Genomic DNA, 24,794 nt, shown 5'->3' with positions numbered 1-24,794 from the left:
GCCGAGCTGTATGGAGGGGATAAAGCGTCTTCCGGGGTGGATCTCGAGCGTAGCTCATGGTGGACGTCCTCATGGATGGTGATTGGAGTTTCAAGCGACGTAGAGTCAGATGGTGGTTGGAGTTTTCTGTGTTGTTTTTTTTCTTCTTTCGTTTTGTTTAATTTTGTTAAGATTTGTTATGGTTATGGATGTCTCTATTTTGGATGTCTGTGAATAAACTCCTGGTGGCTCTATGCATGGATGTTACACGTTGTCTGTGAATAAGCTTATTCACCGATGTTTGGGAATAAGCTCCCGGTGTCTCTGGTTTTTGTCTCTGCCAGTCCAAACAGTAGTTGTCCCGATTGGAGTACCGCTAATGGGAGAGGTTGAAGGTGACGGGACTGGATACCTGGATTGGGAGGTGGGGGATGGTTCGGTAATGGGAGGTGGGTATGGGCAGCACCATACTAGAGTAGATGGAGAACGTGCATACGACATGGGCATTCGACTTGGGCAGTTAGTGGAGTGCGCAGTACTTTATTTATTTATTTTTTGTCTTTCCTTTAGGGAATGTCAGTGGAGTTTTATTTGTTTTACTGTTAGGTTAATGATAATAATTTGAAATAGACAATTCTTTTTTCTCTTTAGAAGAGTAAAGTAGTGAGTCTATATCCTCTTTGGAGGATGAGGGAGAATTCTTTGGAGGGTTTGGGTAAAATGAGTTGTTTTTCTCACAGACAAGTTGGGATGGACACTTTTTTTTTTTTTTTTTTTTTTACAGAGTCTCGCATCTTAGAAAGGCTGTATCATTAGAGAGTTTTTGAAGTTTTTTAGACAGTGTCTGACACAATGAAATTTGTGTACAGGGAAATTTAAAACTGTTGAGTAGTTGACTTGTAATCGGGATTTGTATCCAGATTTATTGGTTATAGTTATAATTTCCTTAATTCATTCATGAATTGAAGTCTATTTCAAAAAATTAAAAAAATAATTAAAATCATGATCATAATATCTCTTAAACTATACTAAACATATTCAGTTGATTAAAATAAGAGAAATGTAATTCTTATGAAAAAATTATATAATATAAAAGTGATATAATTTAAAATAATTTGATAAATTTATTTTTAAATTTAATAAAAATAATTTTAGAATAAATTTAAATTTTTTTTAAAAATGAAAAGGAGGAGAATTTATTTTCCGTCAACAATAACTTATTTTTTATGGTTAATTTATTTAACTCAGGTCAACTTCTCGATAATTGAAATTTGAGATTCAGTGATAGGGATAAGAGTTGTGCAGTTGCGTTACATTGATTATTGACAGAGAATTAATTCTCTGAAAACATCGCCAGGTGGAAACACCACAGGGAGAGAGCCGTTAAAACACGGGAGAATATTACGAGAAGAAAACCATACGTGGCTTTATGTCATTGGTTCGTGCTATCAAACAAAATTATTGACGGCTCTACTTTAAACTATCCTACCTTCCCACGGCGATTGAATGTCTCTCTCTACGTCGTTACGACTTGTAGACCCATTCTCTTTCTAGCCTCGTCTGGCTTGGCTGGGCTGGACAGGCTTTCGAATTTTGCTCGAGTTCCTCCGATTAGTTGTCAACCGAAGGTGAATCATTCCCTTCCTTTTTCTTTCTCCATTATTAGGGTTTATATCTTTCTTTTTTTTCTTTTGTTGCATCGACTTTTGATCTTTATTGGAAGCTAAAGTACTTTTCCTTCGTGATCGGAAAAAGCCTTAAAGATATGTATATATAATTTATTTTTTGACAAATGAAGAAGTTGAATCTCTGAAACTTGTATTATTACCTACTTATCTTATAGGAATTCTTGTTGGAATTCGATTTCTGTTGATTGAGACTGCTTCAATGCCGTCCGTCACATCGCCCCAGTGGCAAGAGAAGGCTAGCGGTTTTTTTTCTTCCTCAGGTATGGAATTCATATACTCGTAGGTAATATAAGCACGTAAACATATCGAGCTGTACCCAAATTTTCTTGTTTGCCCTCTTTTATTTTCTTGTTTGGTTATTTATATGTATATATTCAAAATTAAGGTTTTTAAAGCAGGGGTGAAGCTTAAAGAAGCCGGGCAATCAGCCGGGACATTTGTTGGGGAGGTTGCAAAAGATGCGAAGTACAACTTCACTGACGTGGCGGAGCGTGTTGGCTCCATGGTGAAAAGTCGATGGGCATTTCTACAGCAGCCATCCACAAGGCACGCCGTTCAGGAACGTCTTATATCCGCTGCTGCTACCACCGGCACATTGCTTAGGAAGGGCGTCTCCGAGACAAAGGACAAGGTCGTCGTCGGGAAGACAAAAGTTGAAGAGGTAAATTTAGCTAACCAGCTAGACCTTTCCTTCCTTTCAAAACTCTCGTATTAATTTTCTTGGTTCGAGTCATACAGAATAGATTGTGAAAGTTAAAGAGTGAGGAGCCGAGGTGACTTTCCTGACATTTTTTTTCTTTGAAGTCTGAGTCTGAAGAATTTTAGAGGTGTATCCGATTGATTTGCATATCAAGTGTTCTTTAGTGTTATCTATAATTCAATATATTTAATCGTCTGAAAATTGATGCCAAGACGCACTTATCTTTTGTTGAAGTTGAACAAGAAATAGCCTTAACGCTGAACCTATTAATGCACAGTTGAAAAGAAGCTCTTGTAAAACCAGGCAAAATCAAGATAGTCGACTTTTGGCTGATTTGAGTTATTTACTTGCTCTTCATATTAATCAAATTTGCCAATTAAGATTGGAAAGAGTGATGTCTGTAGTTGTTTTGGGGCTGATGAGCTCATGTATGGAATTATTATTTTCAGTCGTTCGAGTTCTTTTAAGATATATTCATTTTAATGCAGCATCTTTGATTGTTTTATTATCTACATTAAAATGACTAATTATTACTTGTGTGGAATTATCTGCATTAAAATTTAAAATGACGCATCTTTGATTGTTTTGGGGCTAATGAGCTGGTGTGTGGAATTATCGCTTGCCTGACATCTTTGATGTGTCACATAATTTGAACTGACACATCTGAGATTCTGAGTTTGTTCCAGGTGGCAAAGAAGACTGCACAAAAAAGTAAGACCATCTTGACTGACATTGAACGATGGCAGAAGGTATTAGGATTCTTAGGCAATTAGTAGTTCTTATTCCTTGTCTTGTTTCCCGTTTGTTATTCATATTTTTTTGGTTCTCTCTCTGTCCATCACTAAGTTTCAAAATTCTTATGTTGTTTTGGTCTCTTGCAGGGAGTTGCTAGCACTGATGGTAAGTTGCTTAAACTTGGATCATTTTAAGCCTTTGAAATAGTGTTTTAATTTTTATTCTAACTTCTGCCCGTTGAACTTGAATTGATTGTCTCTAGAAAGACTTGCTGCCTAGGAGATGGTCATTATGTTAATTTAATGAAACTGAGATGGTAAAAGTTTCTCTGTTTTTTTTTTTTAATAAGTAGCCTTATTGAAGAGAATGTAATAGGTGTCGTCCAAGTAGATAGGGAGTATACAAAAGAAAAAACTTCATTACATTCTAGCAACCAGAAAAAGAAGTAAAAGTTCCTCTGTTTTGTGAAATTGGAGACTTTTTTCTATGTAGGTGCAGTTTTAAGTAGTGGCATTATTCTTTTAGATTCCTGTGGTGGTTGGAACTTCCAATATATGTTGGTTTGTAATATTGTTCTATGTTAGCACTTCCATCCTGGCAGATCTGTAATAACTTAGGAATGCTTTTAATTTAACCTTTTAGCTTGGGCTGTCAACATGACCTTTTTCTGGTCTGTATGGTGATATTTCCCCTATTTTTTTATTTTTTATTTTTCTTTCCTAGTATTTGGAGTTCCAATTGAGGTCACAGTGCAACGACAACAATCCAGCAGGCCCATTCCCCATATTTTGGTCATTTGTGCAGACTATCTCATAGTATCTGGTAATTGAATTTAAACAAAGTACAATTTGCCAAATCATTAACAAATGAGCTTCACTTCAATTTCATTTTCTGAGAGTAACTTATTTTTTGTTAATTTTTAAGGATTAAACTCACCAGACCTTTTTAAGTCTGAAGGAGATAAAAAGGTCATTCAACAAATGGTTTCAATGTACAACCAAGGTATCTTCACTGTTGTCTTCATTTATTCAATTTTGATGATCTTATTATCTCATGCCGTGAATCTGTGATATAATGCCATAACATGTTGATTACAGATTCAAATGCATCATTACCAGAGGTAGTAAATCCAGTTGACATAGCAGCTCTGATAAAATGCTATCTAGCCTGCCTTCCTGAGCCACTAACTACATTTGAGCTTTATAATGAGATCAAAGGTGCCCGTTCTAGCATACATGCAATGAGAAACATACTTAAGAGGCTTCCTATTGTAAACTACACGACCCTGGAATTTATTACTGCTCTGTTACTCCGCGTTAGCCAGAAGTCACTTCTTAACAAGGTATGAATCTTCTCTCTCCCTCTCTGAATTGGGGTTGTGACCGTCAATGCCACCTATAGTGGTTGATTGTGTGAGCTGAGGCATATGCTTATTAGATATGAACTTCTGACTTGATAGAGGATTATATTTACTGCATTCTTTCCAAACACCAAGAGGATTATTCAGTTGATCAAGTGAGATATGCATCATAGTTCTACTTGTAAAGATAAAACTATCCGAAGGAAATTTTTTAGGATCATTAGATGCTTTTGAATGGAAAATATGTGCTGATTTATTAAAAAATTCATACCATGCGGCATCTAAACTTATGGAATCGTGTTTATATGATTCAGACACCCCATATTTTGATATGCATTTTGCTGCTTGCTTTGTTTTTATCTTCACTGGTTTAAAAACTACTTTTCCCTAATTATTTGCCTCTGATTCTGGGGGGGAATTCTTCATTTGACTTATTTCATAGTTAACCTGCTCCTCCATCTTGATCGTGAAGGAAATATTGTTAGTTGTATCTGTTGTTTGTCACTATCTGCTGCTTTTATTTTCGTTTGCCAAGTTATAGAAATCCTTGTCTAATTCTGTTATGGCGATTCGATCAAGAATTATTTTCTATTTTAATTCTTTTTTCTTGTCGAATGAGCTACTGTGGAACAGTGAATAAAATTATTATTATATAATCTGCATTTCATAAGCTTTCTCAATTGTTGTTAACCTCTCAACAGATGGATGTCCGAAGCCTTGCGATGGACATGGCCCCTGTTATTATTTGGCAGAGGGGACGGAAACCGGAGTTTTATAAGAAATATTGGAGTGAACCATCCAAAGGTCCTTCCAAAAACTTGGATCCCCCGCCTAATTACAGTGCATGGGACATGCTTGCTGGTTAGTAGTCTTGTTTCCTATAGTTTGTTCATATATATATATTTGCATATATATCAGCTTTGTGCCTAGGCTAGCATGCTCTTGCATCTCACTCTGTGACTCCAGAGGTTGAATAAATCTTGCGGGGCATCTAGGCTCTTGTTTCAATGGATTTCATTTTTCATGGGCTTAATTACATATGCTTTACACGTATATGAATGGAAAGGCCATTGCAATGCTTGGGATCACAACATTTAAACCATTTTTTTTTTTTCTGGGATTGTCAAGCTTTTGTTTTCTTTTTGAGTTGAATTGCAAGGGTTATCTGGAAATTTCCTTTTCTTTTCATTTTCCCCAGTGCTATATTATTGTAGAATGGAAAAATATAGTTGCAAGCACAATTGTGCACTAATCTGTACACCAATATGATGTGATTGGTCAAAAAGTAGATTTTATTGAAAACAGTGTTAATTTAAATTTTAAGTATGAATAAATCAGTATTGGTACACAGATTAGTGCGCGACTGTACTTGTATGTAGCAAAACTCTTGTAGAATTGAGATCACAATGTCCATGCAAGTTCTTTTTTGGTTCTTTTTATTTTGCGAGTGAAGACTGACTTTGTAGAGTATCTATGGGAAACTTAATATTGACTAGGCCTCGTTTGTTTTCAAAGATGAGATGAGATGAGATGAGTTGAAATTAAAGTTAAAACTTGAATAAAATATTATTAGAATATATTATTTTAATATTATTTTTATATTGGGACTTGAAAAAGTTGAATTGCTTATTTTATTTTGTATGGGAATTTAGAAAAGTTATAATTATTAGATGAGATGAAAAGTTTTGTGAAAGTAAACAATGCGTTAATGCTTATTTGTTATATATACTCTTTAGGTTTTTTTTTTTTTCACTGATAAAAAATGTCGGATTATGCCAAGCTATTTGCTGTGTTTTTTTTTGACTGGTAAGTCCTTATTATTTCCTTAACCTCATGGATACAGAGGAGGGTGAAGCTATGGATGCATCCTCTCTCATTCCCTTGGACGATGGCATGCCAGTTGACTTTGGTGCTATTGAGGTTGTTCAGTGTCTTATAGAACATCACAATGCAATTTTCACAGACGCAAATGAGACGATTTGGAGATGAATTGGAATGACATTTTCCTCATACATCATGGATTTGTGTGTTGATCAATCATATAACCAGTTATTTGGCAAGGATGAATTCCTAATCTGGTCGTGATTGATGATCATGGGACAGCTAGCACGAGACGTGATGTTTGATAAAGTTGGCTGAATTACTGTATATTGGTCTATATGTTGCAATTAGGGATCAGGGTGTACTGGAACTAGGATTAAAATGAGTATTGAATTTTTGCCGCTTGAGAAATGGTATTGCACCCATGCATATCTTCAAACACTTTACAAATTCAGTGTTATATATAGCTTTGAAATTCTCGTCTGTGTGATTGCAAATGCTGTTTTCATTTTACAAGATTGAGTGTGAGTGCGGATGGAGGAATGATGTGAGTTTTGTAAGCGTTGCATTTTAGACTGAATTAAGTAATTGTATTGTGATTATGTATTGGTTTATGGTGAACTGGCTTTACCATTGGCATTTGTCTATAGTATTGATAAATTATATCAAGATTTATGATATATACTTCTTGGGAAACTAAATTGCACATACATATCCCCCGTATCGACTTGTAAGTAGAAAGGTTTTCTTTTGACATTTGGGAGTAAATTGGGAAGCAAGAATTAATACTCGTCTGGGATTTACAGATTGGCCTTCAGAGAGAGAGGAACAATTTATTTTTGTGGGGCTTGCCATCATCATCACATTTTTCTTTCAACTCACAAATATCTTCATGCATGCATGGGCGACTCAGAGCGAGGATATATGACACAATTAGTAGACTAGTAGTCCTTAAACATATAAGGGGATCGATGAAATAGATATAATCCATCCGAATTGTATGGTCTAGTGGATGATCTCTCTCTCTCTCTCTCTCTCTCTCTCTCTCTCTCTCTCTCTCTCTCTCGTTTTTTTCCTTCTTCTTCAAACCAGATATATTTGGTAACATTTTAGATGCCTTAGCTTTTTTTTTTTCTGTGCTATTTAATGGTTTGTCAAGACTGATGAATGAGTATGAATTAAGGCCGGTTCTAAATGTGACGATATAAATGAAAGATGAAAAAGTGATAATCATTATCTAATTTTTAGGGTGATAAAGTGTGCTTTACTTTCCATACATGAACTCACATTTTGGTGGCCACGGCCCATGCAAACCCAAACACCACCCTAATCTGATCCATATGTATAATTCGTGGCTGGCTAGCTTTCTTTGAATGTTCTGATCATCGAGGACTACCATTGCACCAATTGAAAAACAGCTGTCAAGTACTTGATCACATGGATATATCGAACAATATTGACTTGTAAGTCTACATGATTGTACGTCTCTAGCAGTCAAAGATGACTCCTAACGTTGCAATAACAATGACTCAAATTAATTGAAGTTTCAATGTCATGTCTTGGGTTGTTGACGACCTTAATTTGCACATGGCCTGGTTTCACACTGACTCGTACACATTATACATTTTATTCAACTAAAGAGTACTATCAATAATGTAAGCTGGTACGTTGCATTATATTCGTCAAGCACGAGTACTCTTTGAATTCAACAGTACTCTTCTTTAAAAAGCATCATCATTGAACAGTGTTTATCATAAGTATCAACGAAATTAGATATATGTATACACATATAGGTACGTAGAACATAGCTCATAAAGCTTTATTACTTTTAATATATAATTAATAATTTTAATGGTACTTGTATGATCAGTATGCACCCGCTAACTCGTGCATGCATGATTGCTGCCTTATTAATACTATGTGAAGTACGTACTGAAAATATATAATTTGTAGGCTTTTTCGTAAATATTTAAATATATAATTTTAAACTCGTAATGATGACCTGCTTCCAGATTAAATTTTATTTTATGTTTGAGAAGTACATTGGATGCATAATGCATATTGGCATGGGGCCAGTAAGCAACAAATTAAATAAACCTGCCAGTAATTAATTAGATGAATCAATTGGCCGGGAAGAGACATGAAGTTTGTTAACATATATATTGTGATACAGGAAGTCCAAAATAAATTTGATCATAAACAACGATCGATCCGAGCAATGCCATTTGAAATGGAATTGAAAAGTCTCCATTAACGCGTACGTGCTGCATGCAAGAGACGATAACGACTTTTACAATATTGTCTCCGTCTCGTCGCCTTCTCGGAAATTCCTGCCTGCGTTATATCAAACTGATTGGACCTAGCTATAATCGAGCCTAACCTAGTCGATTTTTAGTTTGTTAAGCTCGATTCGATTTAAAATTTTTATTTTTATTCTTTTTTAAGTTCGACCCAATAAACTAATTAATTTTCAACTCGAGTTCAAACTCGGGTAGAATTGTTTTTTTTTGTAATTTTTTAAATAAGATTTAGTAATTACTAAATTAGATAAATAAAAAAATTTAATATTAAATTTATATAACTGATAAGTATAACTTTTATTGATTTATAAGATTTTAAAAATTTATAAATAACTATTGTCCTTTTTTTTTTTTTTTTTTTTTTTTTTTTCCAAGCAAGCATATTTCATTGAAGTAAAAGATGATACAAGTTAGAGAGGGTAGGGTTTTCCAACAAATTCTCCAAAACAAACAACCACAATACAAATGAAGTGAAAAAAAAAGAAAAAAAAAAAAGATTTTGAGACCAATTTCTTAATCTCTATCCAAACCCTACAGAGAGTGTATCGTCTCAAAAGACGTTTTAAAGGTAAGCCACCGCCAAAGACAGTGCAAGCGGAAGCATTGTAGTTAAAAGTTTTGAAATATTTGTTGGTGAGGTATAAATAACTATTATCTAATTAGTTAGTATTTATTTATAATAACAATATATTATATGCCTACAGAAATTATTAATACATATACATAATATGATAGCATATACCTATTTCAGATATGGTTCTCACGTATTAGTATATGAAATTATTAAATCTTATCAATTAATTATTATACAAATTATAAAATATAACTATAAAGTATATTTAATATATATACATAATTAGTAATTAGGTTACATATTATATATTTAATTATAAAAGTGTTATGTTTATATTATTAGCTAATATATATATATGTCTCTATATACATTAGTGTATTTATATATTTATCAATATATGAATTAGTTTTAATTAAATCGAGTTAAGAAGTTGACTTGGTCATAAACGAGCGGGCCTTAATAAACGTTAGTCAAGTCAAGTTTTATTAGATATGTACTATTTACTAATTAATCAGATATTTATTTTTATGGATAAATTTTTTTTGTAAGTCAAATTCGATTCGAATTTAATTAGGTCGGTACCTAGGGAATATTGAATATATTCTTATTCATTTACATCCTAAAACAGATTCGTTTCTAAAAGTCCACAAATTTCACATCAACCTTGTCGCTAAACTGATTAATGAATAATGTGGAAAGAATATTGTGAAAAAACCTTTTTACGAGGAGGGCATTGAGGGGCCACCAATTGAATCGTGTGATATTGTTCTCGTTGCTGCTGTTTCTTCTTCTTCACATTAATTGTGCAGAAAACGACATGAAACCAGAGTTAAGATTCTAGTCCAATTGTCCATGGGAACCATGAATCTGAGAATTGGAATTGAGTTTACTTGGGAAGGTCGTATTAGGTTTATATAATTAGCTAGATATATTATAAGGATTTGGACAGACAGCTGTCTACATCTCCATCGACAAGGATGCATTCCCTTGATCAGCCTTTGATTTGTTTGATTTTATTTTTTTTAAATACAGCCTTTGATTTTGTAAAACATACATATTTGCATCATAAAAGTCGAATGAATTAGAACAAATAATTTTTATCACCAGAGAGAGATTGCCAATAAAAAGAAGGGAAAAAGAGGAAAATATTAATTTAAGTCATCCCATCAAAGTTTAATAACCACACAACTTTAACGAGGCATTAAATTAGTCTGATATGACCAAGTTTTGCAGGTAATTTCCACGGTAGGGAACATAAATAATTGGTTGAAGAAGGGTATAGATGTATTTTACCTAAGAGAATATACTACTTGTATTAAAATTAGGAATTATGCGTTATTTTTCATGTTTCATTTTCTCTCCAAAATATCTTCCAAAGAAGGCTTAGTAATCAGATAATTAAAGAGTTAATGACAATGCTTAGTAATCTAGTACCTAAAGATTTCATTGGAGATTTTAATCAAAGATTCAAAAGAGTTGTATAAATATATATATATATATAATATAAATATTCCTTGAAGTTTTCGAAACATTTTCAAACCAAAAGAATATTCCTCAAGCATCCATCCCAAATGTTTCAAAAACGCGTAGCCTTGATTGATTCCACAGAAGTTTCCCTGCAGTTTCCTTACATTCTCAAACATCTGGTGACCATGGATATGAGTTGAGTTATTGTCATGGTGTCTGGTCTCAGTTCCCAAGGATGTAAGTTCATGTACCCCACGATCCACAGTGCATCCAAAAAAAAGCAAGAAAATCCAAGCGTTGTACTGGGTCAAAAATCAGATCAGATCGCATGAACTGCCGCAATACGTGACGTTATTGTTAACAACCACCCCATTTTTTTTGTAATCAGTTGTGAAAATATATGCTTTTATTAATTCTTTTATTTTAATAAAATTAAATTCCACGAATTATTAGGAAGGTTTTTGCGAGTAGTTTTCTTCTAGTCTAAATAGTTGTGAGAGTTATGTAGTCATTACCGTCTGAAAATGGGAAGATGGGGAAATCTTGTTGGAAACAAAAGGAAACCCAATCCTACAAGTTGTTGCTGGTGATTGGCAGAAATGAATTTCTTCTTGGGGCAGTCTGTCACGTCAACTCAAATCTGGATTATCTTGTTATATCCATAAAAGTATGTTCGTTTATAAATGTGACGAAATTAGCTCCCCTGTTTTTAATGTTTGTATTTGTGAAATAACCGGTGACCGAAAATAGTATTTGGACTTTTTAAAATCGTTTTGAAGAGATGGGTGGTGGGTGCGGTTTAGTTTCTGTTCTGTTTTGAGGATTTGGCCGTTTCTGCATGTTTACTTTCTGGTTATTTTGTTTTGCATTCAGCGTTTGTCATTCAATGGAGTTTTTGAATGCATGTGGAATTGTGGGTGCGAGTCCTACTGAGTTTATAAAATTCTTCTTGTTCTTTGAAGTTTGAGTAGTATTTTCGGGGAAGCTTTCTTCGGGGTTTAAAATTAGGAAATAGAATCAAGACTGAACCTTCTGTCTTTGCATATTTGGCTGCTATGCCATGAATTATCATCTCTCTAGGCCATGCATAATAAGCTCTTGGGTTGTTGAGTTTCTTTCGGTTTATCACGGAGTTTGAGTAGGAGCAGTGTTCTTATGAAATTTCCTCTCCGGATTCTGAAAGTCAAGGATTTTTTCCAGTGCTAAGATTTTTCTGAATACCTGCTCCTGATTTGATTCGTGGCTAGGACTTCTGTAGGCTTTCCTTTGTCATGTTGCAAAGAAACGTTTTTTAGCAAGGAGCACTGCCATGGATAAAAGCGAAATTGCAGCAGACGACAATCTTGCACCACTGCCCTCGTCATCTTTAGTTGTTGCAGTAGCCATCAACGGAAAAAGAAAAAGCAAATATGCAGTAAAGTGGGCACTGGAGAAGTTTGTTCCTGAGGGAAAGGCTACCTTCAAGCTGATGCACGTCCGTGCAAGGATTAATTCAGTTCCCACACCTCGTAAGTTCTCTGCCTTTTAAGTTTATTTGTTCAGAGGATGGGGGAAATGTTATTTAGCATTTGAAAACTACAGAGGCATAAGAAATGTAGGATTCGTTTAACTCTTTTTTTTCCCTAAAATCCGGTAAGCGAAGCTTTTGATCTAGTCATTAAAGTGATGCTTTTTTTTCCCACCTCAAAGGTTATTAACATGAGTAGAGTTCGGTGAATAACAATAACCGATATGAGTATCCGGTTTACATTACAATATATGCGGACATACCTTTGTTTAGTTTCGATACGTTCATGTAAAATTTACAATTGCTTTTTGTCTGAAGGATAAATATAACTTCTTGATTGTATTTTTCTTTGGGATTTGAGGAAGAAGAAAGGGAAATTGCAAATATTCTTCAGGCAGGAAGCTAAGTTCTCAAGCGATTTGATGATTTTCCTGTCCTTCAAATCTACTTTCTCATGATGTAAACTATTCTTTTTTTTAAAAAAAGGATGAGACCCCAAGTTTATTGAAGCCCTCAGGCAGGGGAACACCGTGGAAACAACCCTCAACCTAAAGAGAAAAACATATATGAAAAACAAGGCCTATTATGTAAACTGACCCAGTATATCACTTTCACCGTGCAAACTTTAGAAGGACTACTTTTTTCATTTTATTATGTGCAAGTAAAAGAAAAGAATATATGGATTTTGCTTAGGAATTTTCTTCTGACTATATGACGTTGCCATTCCAGTGGGAACAATTCCAGTTTCACAAGTTCGGGATGAGGTGGCAGCAGCTTATAGAAAGGATGTGGAGTGGCGAACAAGTGAAACGCTTCTTCCTTACAAGAAGTTGTGTGCTCAGAAAAAGGTAATATATCTAGCATTATGACTTTTGAATTTGATCTAGAATAGATCCAGGAATAAGATCTCAACTTGCTTTGTTCTGGTTATAGGTGGAAGTGGATGTTCTAGTGATTGAATCTGATGATGTGGTGAATGCCCTAGCAGAGGAGATTGCCAAGCATGGTATCAACAAGTTGGTTATAGGAGCTTCATACCGTGGCTTATTTACACGGTACTTACTTCCCATGGTTTGCATCCTCTCTACTATCAGCTTTTTACTTCTAAGAAAAGATTGACATATCCCTCTAATTTTTACGTCTATATCTTTCTAAACTCGCTTATCTTGAGTGCTCTTATTACAAGACAACTTTAATGTTTGTAGGAAACTTAAAGGTCTATCCTCGAAAATCTCAGTGCGCACTCCGAGATTCTGTACAGTCTATGCTATTTCAAAGGGAAAGTTGTCTTCTATACGCCCATCGAATATTGAAACAACTGGAAGCGTTAAAGATGACAGAAGTGGGAAAAGTTATTCTACCAGAAGTTCATCATGCTACACTTCCAGTTCACTGACAGGTATATGCACTTCACGCAAACTTCACATTGGGGAATAATCAACCGTAAACAACAAGTAGTCTTTAAGTTTCCTACATTTCTCAGTTGGAGTCCAAGATTGAAGTGATTGTAATTGAATTTAGACCTTTGCTTCAAGAATTTGTGAGTTGGAAAAAGATGTATTAGTTTCACAAGAGCAAAGCTTGATGCTTCCAAAATGATCTATTTTTACCGGTCATGCACCAGTGCAATGTTTGGAAAAGATGTTAATTTTTATTTTGTTTATAGCCTTATTTTGAAGTTGTTTGAATGTGATATATATTTTTTTATCACTAATTATAATGAATTATATACATAGTAAGGGAAGCAAAATGTTATAGACGAAGGAAGACATAATGTTCTTGGCCTTAAAAATTCCATGATATTTCAAATTAATTTTAAATTTATTGTCTTTTAACACATGAATAGATGACATTACTCTTTAGAACAAAGCTATTACTTCGAAAATTTTATATTATAGATTGTACAGATATTAAAGGCCTGTTGATTACTTTTTTTTTTCTCAAAAGATTGTTTAAATTCACACCGTTCCCTAAGTTTGTTACCCCCCCCCCCCCCCCCCCCCCCAAACCCGAAAAAAAAAAAAAAACACTCACGTTTGTCCAATACTCAGAATAGGATTTCAGCAGTTCTAACTGGGATCTGGGATGCCTTTTGTCCATCTATTATAGAACTGAACTGGAAATCCATTGCTATTGCATGGTTTTTTTGTTTGATTAATTAGATTCTTAGCTCCTAATAATACGGTGATAAATTAGCAGTTGAAAGTTGTGATACGTCTCGTCTGTTTTCTGGCTTACACAGACCTTGGTTCAGTTGCTTCCTACTCTCATGCCCGTTCTCCTTCCCTACTAATGCAGCGATTTCAAGCTCTTGCAACTATTAACCAGATCCTTCTTAAGACAGGAACAAGTTCATTTGAAACCAGCCATTCTAGACGCCAGTCTTTAGATGTCGAGGAAGGGAAGGATGATATGAGTTCTTGTCCCACTAATGCAGATTCTGAACATGCCCTGCGTCAGGTCTCTATCTTTAAAAGCATGCCAATAGATAATCAGTCATGCATTTCTGATCAAGCTTCCGCCACAGAAATGCTCACCGAGTATCCTTCATCTGAGACCCAGGTAGTCTTTCCTAATTTCTTTTGAATTTATATGGTGCTTGTGACTGCATCATACATAAACTGTATTTTGGCATTGCTGATGAATTACGTCTTCGAAAATGCTCATCTGATGGGGATTAACTTTGGATCTTGCTTGTGCTTTGGATGGAGATTATATTTCTTTTGGACTTGAACTTGAACTTGTATGTGAAATAGCTCTAACATCACCAAAATGTTGGTACATACAAGTTTCATTAATGATTATAAAGGTAGTGCAAACTTTTTTTATTTGAGTTGTATGTATTTTCTTTTTAAATGCATGCATGCTGGAGTCATGAATTTATGAATCTCTGAAGAATTATCGCGTTACCTATCTTTTCCTGTGAGCTAGCAGAAGGCAGATGAAGATAGTCAATGTAACCAAGTGTGAATACTTTATGGTGATTGAGAAATGCACAATGCTCTCTGAAGTTTGTATTTCTGACGTTTTATATGGGTTTCCTTCCACTTATATGGACAGGAAAATATTAGTTTTGAGCTAGAAAAGTTAAGAACTGAACTCAGACATGCCCGAGGAATGTATGCAATAGCTCAAAGTGAGACAATTGATGCCTCCTTGAAGGTAAATGTTTGTTTTCTTTTATTGTTTTATTGACTTCTGAATCCTTTAAACTGCTGTTTCTCTCTGGAGAATTATTTTCCAAGATCTTGGATTTTGACCAAATTGGTGAATTCTAGCAATGAATATTTGTTTGTGGTATTTTATTACTTCATCTTCTCTTTCTTTGTCTTTATTTCACCTTTCATCAAAGATTTCAATTATGCAACCAGCTTATCTGCTTATATATAGAAAATAATGAGTATCATATTGTTCAGCTATTTATGTAGGTGACCCCAACTAGTAAGGATTCAGAATTAAATATGTTAAGCTGAGTTGTTTCCTCATTCAGGCCAATGGCTATCTGAAATGAAATATAACACAAAACTTGGAACCAAACCTTGCCAGGACTTCTATCATACAAGCACTCTTAGCCTCCATTTGTTTTTTCCTTGCAATTCTAGAATTTCGAAATTGTTTGCATATATTGCAAATTATATAGTTTTACTTTGGGAATTGTTTGTGGAACTTGCTTGACTCGACTCTATATGCATCAATACTATTAGTACCTATAGAAAGATGTCTGATGCAAGTCTGGGTCTATCTGTCTAGCTTGCACGCAAATATACATAACCAGTTGAACCTTTCCTAATTTTTCTTTCTGTCAAAAAAAGCACCCTCATTGTCTCTGAATATGGTTGTAAGAGTTGGTCATGAGTCATAAAGAACCAATGGATTCAGTGGCAATCTTTCTAGGAAACATACTATTATGATATTTCGGCTAATAAAGGGATCAGAATGTGCAAGGTTTTCCTAGAAATAGATTGGAGGATTATGCACATAAATTCTTTTGTTGTTTTCATTAATTCTGCATCATCAATCTTACTAATTGTTATACCTGTTCCTTCTCCTGGTGGTTAATTGGCTATATTCTGGTGCACCATTATGGATGGGACTGAATCTCTCCATGGGCATTTCCAATTTTCTTCTTTCCTGATTATATCATTTCTTCCTCTCTCTAATGGACTTCACAAATGAAGTGACATGCTAATGTTATTTCTTTGATCAGCTGATCAGTCTGAATAAAGACCGATTGGAGGAAGCAATGAAGCTCAAGGAGATCAATCTCAAAGAGGAGATGGCCAAAGAATTAGCAAGACAAGAGAAAAAGAGGTATGAAGCTGCTATAACAGAAGCCACATATGCCAGACACTGTGCTGAAAGAGAAGGTTCCCAACGAAAAGAAGCAGAGATGAAGGCTATTCGTGATGCAAAAGAGATAGAGAAACTTGAGAATGCTCTTGTGGGTCCAGTGCAGTCATACCGCAAGATCACATGGGAAGAGATTGTGTCTGCCTCTTCATCTTTTTCTGAAGAACTTAAAATAGGGATGGGAGCATATGGAGCAGTTTATAAATGCAGTTTGCATCATACAACTGCCGCAGTGAAAGTTCTTCACTCTAAAGGGAGTCACATGACTAAGCAATTCCAGCAGGAGGTAAAACAAAATTGCTAGTAAAATGGAAAAAAGAAAGGCTATTTCTTAATCACACACCTGCACACATATTATGTATATGTAAAGGTTTTCATTAAAAATTATTATTAAGATGTTTTGGGGCGATCTTCAGGGATTCATAAAAGACAGCTGTCCATTTCATATTGCTGTAGCTGAGTTGCATAGTCTTTCATTTGAAGTTAAGATGATATTCTTGAGGTTTTTCTCAACAAAATAAAAAAATAGAATCTTCAAGATTAATCCTTGTACAGAAATGTGCTAGTATTATTGTGAAGTTTCAAGCCTTTAATTAATCCTGTTCACTTTGCAACTCAGTTGATTTCCAGTTTCTAAGTCACTGCTTCACCCAAGATAGAAAATAAAGGGCAATTTACCAACTTTCTTCGCTTCGTTCCTGTGTAATAAAGGGTCCAATTCATGCTGTGCGATGTGCAATTATTCTTCTAGGATGTCAACTGAGAAAAGGGGGAATATAGAGTTACCCTGACTGAAATATTGACTTGAATTCATGCATTTTTCTATTGGCTTTCAGCTTAAAATCTTGAGCGAAATTCGTCATCCACATCTACTTCTCCTTCTTGGAGCATGTGTAGATCATGGTTGCCTCGTGTATGAGTACATGGAGAATGGTAGCTTGGAGGACAGGTTGCTCAGGAAAAATGGTACAACCCCTATCCCTTGGTTTGAGAGGTACCGAATAGCTTGGGAAGTAGCCTCAGTGCTTGCCTTTCTTCACAACTCAAAGCCAAAACCAATTATCCATCGAGATCTGAAACCAGCAAACATATTGCTCGACTATAACCTTGTAAGCAAGATCGGTGATGTTGGCCTTTCTACAATGCTTCGTTCAGATTCTACTTCTATGTCTACTTCATACAAGGACACGGGGCCTGTTGGGACACTTTGCTACATAGATCCCGAGTATCAGAGAACTGGATCAATCTCTCCAGAATCTGATGTCTATGCTTTTGGGATGGTGATTTTGCAGTTGCTGACTGCAAAACCAGCTATGGCACTGGCCCATGTGGTGGAAACTGCTTTGATTGATGGTCATTTACATGAAATTTTGGACCAAGAGGCTGGGAATTGGCCAATTGAGGAGACGAAGGCATTGGCTGAACTGGGACTGAGCTGTGCTGAGCTTCGACGTAGAGATAGACCTGATTTGAAAGATAAAGTACTTCCTGCACTGGAGAGATTGAAGGAGGTTGGCGAGAGGGCTCGAGACTCGATTTCCATTGTTCAATCCCCACCTAACCACTTCATCTGCCCAATCCTAAAGGTATGATTGTTTAATCTTCAATTAGCAATATGTGTAGTTCCTGTTTTGGGGAAACAAATATGCTAACCTTCTGGTGGCTGAAAAGTAGCTATCTAGGCAGAATACTGTCTGCTAAACCTGGAAGCAACCTCGTAGATGGGAAAAAAGGGGACAGTTTGAAAGAAATAGATGTTTCTCAACACGCACACACACAATGAAAGATGCATTCAAGCATCATCTATACGACCTCTTAATTTGATATTCACTAGGGCGTGCATAGATCTGGCTGGGAGAATACTTGTTAAAACAGTCCCCTTCCCAAATGCCTGCTTGGCTGCTTCTATTTTACGTTACCTTTGAGGTTTATGCCATTTTTTCGGTTCCTGGATTTCAATTTGGCATAGAGTCTTTTCATGTTTGCTTTTCACCATCTTCATGAGAGTCCCCTCACACTAATTTGGCAATGATGTGTCATTTTTGTTACAGGAGGTGATGAATGACCCTTGTGTTGCTGCGGATGGTTACACTTATGACCGCGGAGCAATAGACCAATGGCTTGAAGTGAACAATAAATCGCCAATGACCAATATGCTATTGCCCAATAAGAATCTGATCCCAAATTTCACGCTTTTATCTGCGATTATGGAATGGAAGTCTAGCGACCAATAACATCTTCTACAAACTTGTCCGAATGACACAGATTTGCTACAGAATTACTTGATTTTTCTGAGGTTGTCGAGTAGAGGAGTCCAGGGACACACGACATCTGCCTCGGTTTATAATGGTGCAATTTCTCAAAATAAGAGTTCTCTCACAGTTTCCAGGAAAGTATTGATGCTAACACTTCAATTGTTTCTTTGCAGAGTCCTTAGCTGAAAATGACATGTATTTATCTCAATCACGATAGTGGCCTCTTAGAACCTTAGAGCTTTGAATGAAACAGATGTTAGCGTGCAGATGTTAACTGATGTCTTAGTAGTTCTTACATGTTGATATTATGAATGCATGTTTCGAAGGCAGATATCACTTCTTTACCAGGGTTTCATCTATCTTCGCCAGTGTTCAATCTGTCTTCAATTTCATCTTCACTTAGTTATCTTAAGAATATAAAAGACAGATTTAATTTATCTCACTCCCGATGGATTATAATTTCTTGGTTTCTTCCAATCAGGCGATTTCTTAATCTCCTCGTAAATCATCTTATTCTTATCCTGTTTTTTCAGGAGGACGGTACTTATCCTGTTCTTCAACACAATTAAGAGAAAAAAATGTTATTTATTATGATTTAATTACAATCCTTTTCCATAATATTAACAAATATCATAATTTCCTAAATAAATAAAGAGTTATCTATTTTGACAATAAAAGAAACGCCATTTTTGTCTGGGAAGCTTGAAAATCAGGAGTTTGGAATCATTGGATACAAGTCAAATTCAAGAATTACAAAACCGTCGATATAAGATGCTTGTTGGAGGACACCTTACCCATTGCAGATTCCTCTAATGTCTGTCCCCAAACTTGGTCTGTTTCTAAAGCATTACTCTTAAAAAATGAAAACATTGGGTGCGCATAGTTAGCTCAGCATTACCCTTAAACAATGAAAACATTGGGTGCGCATAGTTAACTACTCATATATGATTGTTCCAATGACAACTTCTAAAGCAAGAATATCTGGAAAAAAAAAAAAAAACAGAGAATCACTTTAATGCCTTGATTGATTGATTGGCCCCAGGGTTACAGAAGGTGCAGAAAGCACAGCTGACCAAAGTGATATCTCTTTTAAGAGGTAGTTGTGGTTATTATGACATTAGTATAATCCCCTCCCCACCGCAGCGAGATATTGATGTCTCCGACTCTCCACAGCTAGACCAAGTCCATTCACACCCACCACCTCCTTTGCCAACTACACTCAGAGAGAGAGAGAGAGAGAGAGAGAGAGGCATTTTGGTATTTGATTTCTTCGTAGGACCATACCTGTGATTATCTGCCGAGTATTGGAATTATCTGTGAGGACAAAGTGTAACCCATGTTTTAAGCAAACCATGATAAACCAATGTTGACACCGTCTTGAAATGGGCTACTAAACAAAGAGATGGAATCATAGACACCATACATAGAACTGCAAAACTACCCCCCACTTCTAAGAGAAGCATTACCTAAATTCTTGGTGAAACTTGGAAACTCACCTGATTGAAATCTAACGAGCATAGTCACCGATTCTATGATCCTTGTTGGATGGCCAAAATTTTCAACTATTTTGCTTTGAAAGTGTACTCGTTTATGTTTTTCCTATATACATCAATGCTATTCATCATTATCAATCACGTTGATTTTGGAGAAACTGATATCTCAACATGCATCCCTTTGCATTGACCTACCAGGGGTACCTAGTTTGATTCTCTGCTAAACGGCTAACTTCTTATTTTCCAATATCTTCAAGCTTCCAGAGAACTTGCTTAATATTGGGCCGGAGAGCAGGAGAAGGAGAACAACAAGTCATAGCAAGCTGAAAGAGTTTGAGAATGCGTTCTTCAGTAACCCGGCTTTGATCCCCATTGTCGCTGCTGAGAAGTATTTCAGGACGAAATAAGTCTCCAATCCTATGTCCAAGGACAGCATTCCTCATGAAATTGGGCAGATAAAAACCCTCATCAGGAGTTGGGTTCTCATTGATAGGCTCCCTCCCTGAAATTAGTTCGAGTAAGATCACCCCAAGGCTGTATATATCAGTCTCTTCGCTCGCATCTTTCATTTTGATCAGCTCTGGAGCCTTGTAACCGTCAGCTGCTGAAGCTTCAAGCATTTCTTGGCTAGCAGTAGCATTCAAGAGAAGATGAAGGCCGAAGTCAGAGATGTAAGGATGGTAATTGCGATCCAAAAGTACGTTTTTTGACTTGAGGTTTCCATGGATTATGGGCTTCTGAAATCCTGTATGGAGATGTTCCAATCCCTTGGATATTCCAATTGAGATGCTATAAATAATGGCCCATGTTTGAGATTCACCATTTCCATCTGTCAATACGAAAACAGAGGTGGGTCTGTTCAAAATGTTTGGATTTCAAATTAAAATATACATCATACAGAAATTAACTCAGAAAATGATTGACTGTTTATGCAAGGAAAATACATTGTCCAACCAAGAAGAAAGGATACGTCAAAACAACGAAAAATGAAAGGATGACAGGGGACAATGGGGAACCAGCATTATCATCAACTCATTTTCAAGGGAAGGGGACATGAGAAACTGACAATGGTCGGTGCCGATATAAATTATGCAAAAGCTTCCAAATCTTTTTTTTTTTTTTTTTGGGGGGGGGGGGGGTGGGTTTAAAATGTGCATGATTCATCCAGAGAAAACAAATTCCATCTGGATTGAGGTAACTGGTAAGGACGTCTCATCAACACCCCCTTCTCTTTCCACGCAATAGAACAAAGAAAAAGCCCTCAATATATCGAAATTGACGTCACCCTGATAATCCAAGGTACTAAGCTTAGAGAGGGTAAAATCAGGGGAACACGGGGACTGAAAATTTTAAACAAATGGGAATCATTTTCCAGGACACTGATTTGAAACTTGAGTCAGCCATTCGTTTTCAGTTTGATGAACTGCTCCTGTTTTATTTCCCCCTTAATTTGCCTAACCTAAACCAGGGATTCAAGCAATCCAATAACTCAAATATCCGTTTATAAATCAAGCATCGCTACGAAAATTAGCAAACCGTTTAATCTAAAGAATTATCAAACAACCAAAAATAAAATAGCCATCTGTTTGTATAAAGAAACCAAAGTATCGAGTAAGAGAAAAAGGATTATGATTGCAGGTTCTGCTTTTAAAACGTGAAGCATGGCTGAAAGCTTTATCGAACAGGATATGGGGCTTCAGTTCCCTCATATCCTCTAAATTTTACCGAAAAAGAAAATAAGTTTCTGACATCCAACTTTATTTCTTTTACTTTCCATCATTTTTATCAAAACCAAAAGGAAAATGATATAGATTACCTCGAATGAATTCTGCCAAATTGCCGCGCCTGTAAAAGGGGTGAACAAGAAGCTTCTCTCCCCTCGGCCCTGCGTAGAATCCCAGAAGAGGCACCAAGTTGGGATGCCTTACGCACCCCAGAAGCTGAATCACATCGCCAAATTCCATACCTCTAGCAGTGCATACTGGCCTCAGAAACCTGAGCAGCCTCAACGTACTATTCTGCTGCATTAAGGCCTTGTACAGCGTGCCAAAGTTGGATTTTCCGATCACCTCTCCTGGAGCATCCAGTATGTCACTTATCGTTAGGTCCTGCCCGCCATGGAATTTTATCAAGTCCTCCGTCTGTGCCTCAACTCCCTGTTTCTGATCCATGTTTTCTACGTCTTCACGTTCATTTTCTGCAGTTCTTTTGCGGTAAAAGAAGACGAAAAGTACGAGAATTACCAACAAAGTTGTTGAAGTTAGTCCAAGAACTACTTTGATCATGTGGGTGTTCTTCATCCTACAAAAATTCTTGCTTTTGCGTGAGGCTAATGAGAAAACAGTGTGAAACAAAGCATTAGTAGATTCTAGGATTGTGAGATTGAGTAGGGAACAGGTAATTAAGATCCGGGTAGAGGGTGTCAGATCGGAAAGTGACGGACAGAACGAAAATTCGACGCATTTATTGACGGGAAAAGATTTTCATACAGCTGGAAAATACAGGATGAGAAGAAGAACAAGAAGAAAGAACGGAACTTTGCCGGGGTGTGAACTGTGAACCCCGAAATTCTTTAGAACTATAAAATGAAAAACATGGTTGTCATTTAGTTAGCAGTTAGACTTTGAGATCCAAGGACGAGAGAGTCAGAGACACATTTGCTTTTGCAGTGAGGAGCTTGTAAACAAAAAATGAAAAAACATAGCAAGTATACGATTGCTGAGTGTAGTGAGACAGATCTGGCCATGTGATGTTTCATCCAAATTGACCGCTTATGTTTTTTATTTTTTATTTTTTTATATTTCTTTGAATTTCTTCTTTTTCAGTAACTAAAGATTCATTGATAGATATGTGCCTCATCTTTATTGGATACTCCGAGAGTAACACCTTCTTAATCACACAAACATGGGTCCCTCTTGAATAATCTATGATCAGATATCACGCTGTAACGGGAAACCCTGAATGATAACAAGTTCAGAACCAACTGTCAGTTTTTTCTCTCTCTCTCTCTTCTCTCTCTGAGTTTTGTTAAGTAAAATCGCATATCAATATGTATATTAATATTAATTTTTTAAAATTTAAATTAATATTATTTTTAATAATATTTACTTTTTAATAAATCATATTAAATTGATACATATATAAATATATAATTATGCTTGTAATTAGATTTTTTCTCATTCTTATAATTGACATATGATCTCTAATAAAATGTACTAACAATTGCATGTGTGTATATTTACAACAAACATAACAAAATAATAATTTATTCATACATCTTTGGAGTACAAAACTAGTACATTATGTGTTCATATATATGTTGATTTTCATGAACTAATATTCTCTAATTTCATTATTTATAAGAGTTAAAAGCAATCCCTACTCTTTCTCCAACCCATCCCATGAACCGGATGGATATCAACCACCAATGATTTGTAACATTGTAATAGTTTTAGATCTACAATGATTATATATACCATCTATGGGCTCCATAGAAGAGGGTGTTGATGAAAATAAAAAGAGTTTTCAACCTTGAAAGTTTTGGCAATCTGGCATAAAATAAAAGATGATGGCCATAACTATAATGCACCATAGACACTACATAATTCTTATTGTTCAGATATGGGTCCACTTTGGCTGCTTTTTAGGAGTAGAATTAGGGTGATTAGTCAGTGGTCACCATCACATTACAACTTCCACTAAAACTTTTTTTTTTTTTTTTTTTTGTAAAATTTCTACCGAAATTTTCTACCGATTAATCTATTCCTTTTTTTTTTTCTTTCACCATTTTTTAAAAATTATTTAGATATTTTTCAAAAAAAAAAAAGAATCACATATTTATTAAAATATACTAACTTAATTAAAAAAATTTCGATAAAGAATTTCGGTATAAAACTTATGTGGCATGTTTTCCTTTTTCTTTTTTCTTTTATTCTGTTGGTTTTGAAGGTTGGTGAGGATTTAATAAATAAATATAATCACTACGTTATATTAAAAATTTGTTTAGTTATACAATTTATAGATGAGATGAGATATTTTGTTAAAATTTGAATAAAATATTGTTATAATATAATTTTTTAATATTAATTTTGTTTTAAAATTTAAAAAAGTTGAATTGTTTATTATATTTTGTATGGAAATTTGAAAAGATTATAATAATGAGATGAAATGAGATGAGATGAGATACTGACTTTGACAAACAAACGACATCGGTTTCCAAATTCTTGTAACGCAGTTCCGTGATTTTGGAGATATTATAATTTATTATTATTATTTTGTATTAATTAATTAAGAACCTGAATTTGTTTGCTTATTGGTCTGTAAACATCACCATCGTTTTGTTGAAATCGGTAGTTATAATTATATATAATTTGTTAGTATGATCATGATAATGCCAATTTTGTAATGGAAGATAAATTGACCAAACCAAAATTGATGGGAGGTGTGTGGACCCTAACCACAACATGCGGCATGATGCATGATCTACTTATTTCTCTCAGTTCGGAATTTTAAGCAAAGCGTACGTGTTTCCTTCCACCTTTATCACTTCACATCACAACTTTCAC

The 24,794-nt window shown here is 35.4% G+C and overlaps 3 protein-coding genes across 9 annotated transcripts; 2 read left to right on the top strand and 1 right to left on the bottom strand.

Moving 5' to 3' along the window:
- Positions 1-1,445: 1,445 nt before the first annotated feature.
- On the top strand, positions 1,446-6,916 carry LOC122315340 (uncharacterized Rho GTPase-activating protein At5g61530). 3 transcript variants are annotated; one of them, XM_043131207.1, is made up of 10 exons: positions 1,446-1,607; positions 1,823-1,927; positions 2,066-2,328; positions 3,054-3,116; positions 3,249-3,267; positions 3,826-3,924; positions 4,027-4,104; positions 4,200-4,444; positions 5,164-5,323; positions 6,306-6,916. In XM_043131207.1, the coding sequence occupies exons 2-10, from the start codon at positions 1,867-1,869 to the stop codon at positions 6,449-6,451; spliced, it is 1,134 nt and encodes a 377-aa protein (XP_042987141.1). In that variant the 5' UTR covers positions 1,446-1,607; positions 1,823-1,866; the 3' UTR covers positions 6,452-6,916. The 3 variants fall into 3 exon arrangements, with proteins under 3 accessions (XP_042987141.1, XP_042987140.1, XP_042987142.1); XM_043131206.1 differs by having other exon boundaries at positions 2,063-2,328; XM_043131208.1 differs by lacking the exon at positions 1,446-1,607 and having other exon boundaries at positions 2,053-2,328.
- A 3,772-nt stretch (positions 6,917-10,688) lies between these two features.
- On the top strand, positions 10,689-19,095 carry LOC122315030 (U-box domain-containing protein 35-like). Of its 5 annotated transcripts, XR_006243931.1 has the most exons (11): positions 10,689-11,291; positions 11,883-12,132; positions 12,861-12,979; positions 13,065-13,186; positions 13,337-13,530; positions 14,374-14,693; positions 15,192-15,293; positions 16,339-16,767; positions 17,318-18,067; positions 18,533-18,830; positions 18,910-19,095. XR_006243931.1 is itself a non-coding variant. In XM_043130713.1 (10 exons), the coding sequence occupies exons 1-10, from the start codon at positions 11,157-11,159 to the stop codon at positions 18,713-18,715; spliced, it is 2,604 nt and encodes an 867-aa protein (XP_042986647.1). In that variant the 5' UTR covers positions 10,689-11,156; the 3' UTR covers positions 18,716-19,095. The 5 variants fall into 5 exon arrangements, 4 of the variants coding, with proteins under 4 accessions (XP_042986647.1, XP_042986650.1, XP_042986648.1 ...); XM_043130713.1 differs by having other exon boundaries at positions 18,533-19,095; XM_043130716.1 differs by having other exon boundaries at positions 10,690-10,861; positions 18,533-19,095.
- Positions 19,096-19,743: 648 nt separating this feature from the next.
- Positions 19,744-22,975, bottom strand: LOC122315031 (putative kinase-like protein TMKL1). Its single transcript, XM_043130717.1, has 2 exons — positions 22,046-22,975; positions 19,744-21,058 (listed from the first exon to the last, which is right to left on the bottom strand). The coding sequence occupies exons 1-2, from the start codon at positions 22,527-22,529 to the stop codon at positions 20,466-20,468; spliced, it is 1,077 nt and encodes a 358-aa protein (XP_042986651.1). The 5' UTR covers positions 22,530-22,975; the 3' UTR covers positions 19,744-20,465.
- Between the last annotated feature and the right edge of the window lie 1,819 nt (positions 22,976-24,794).

The sequence above is a fragment of the Carya illinoinensis genome, chromosome 7 (genome assembly GCF_018687715.1).
Source record: "Carya illinoinensis cultivar Pawnee chromosome 7, C.illinoinensisPawnee_v1, whole genome shotgun sequence".
Classification (NCBI taxonomy): domain Eukaryota; kingdom Viridiplantae; phylum Streptophyta; class Magnoliopsida; order Fagales; family Juglandaceae; genus Carya; species Carya illinoinensis.
Note: the sequence above shows the minus strand (reverse complement) of the source record. Positions and strands in the feature narration are given on the sequence as shown.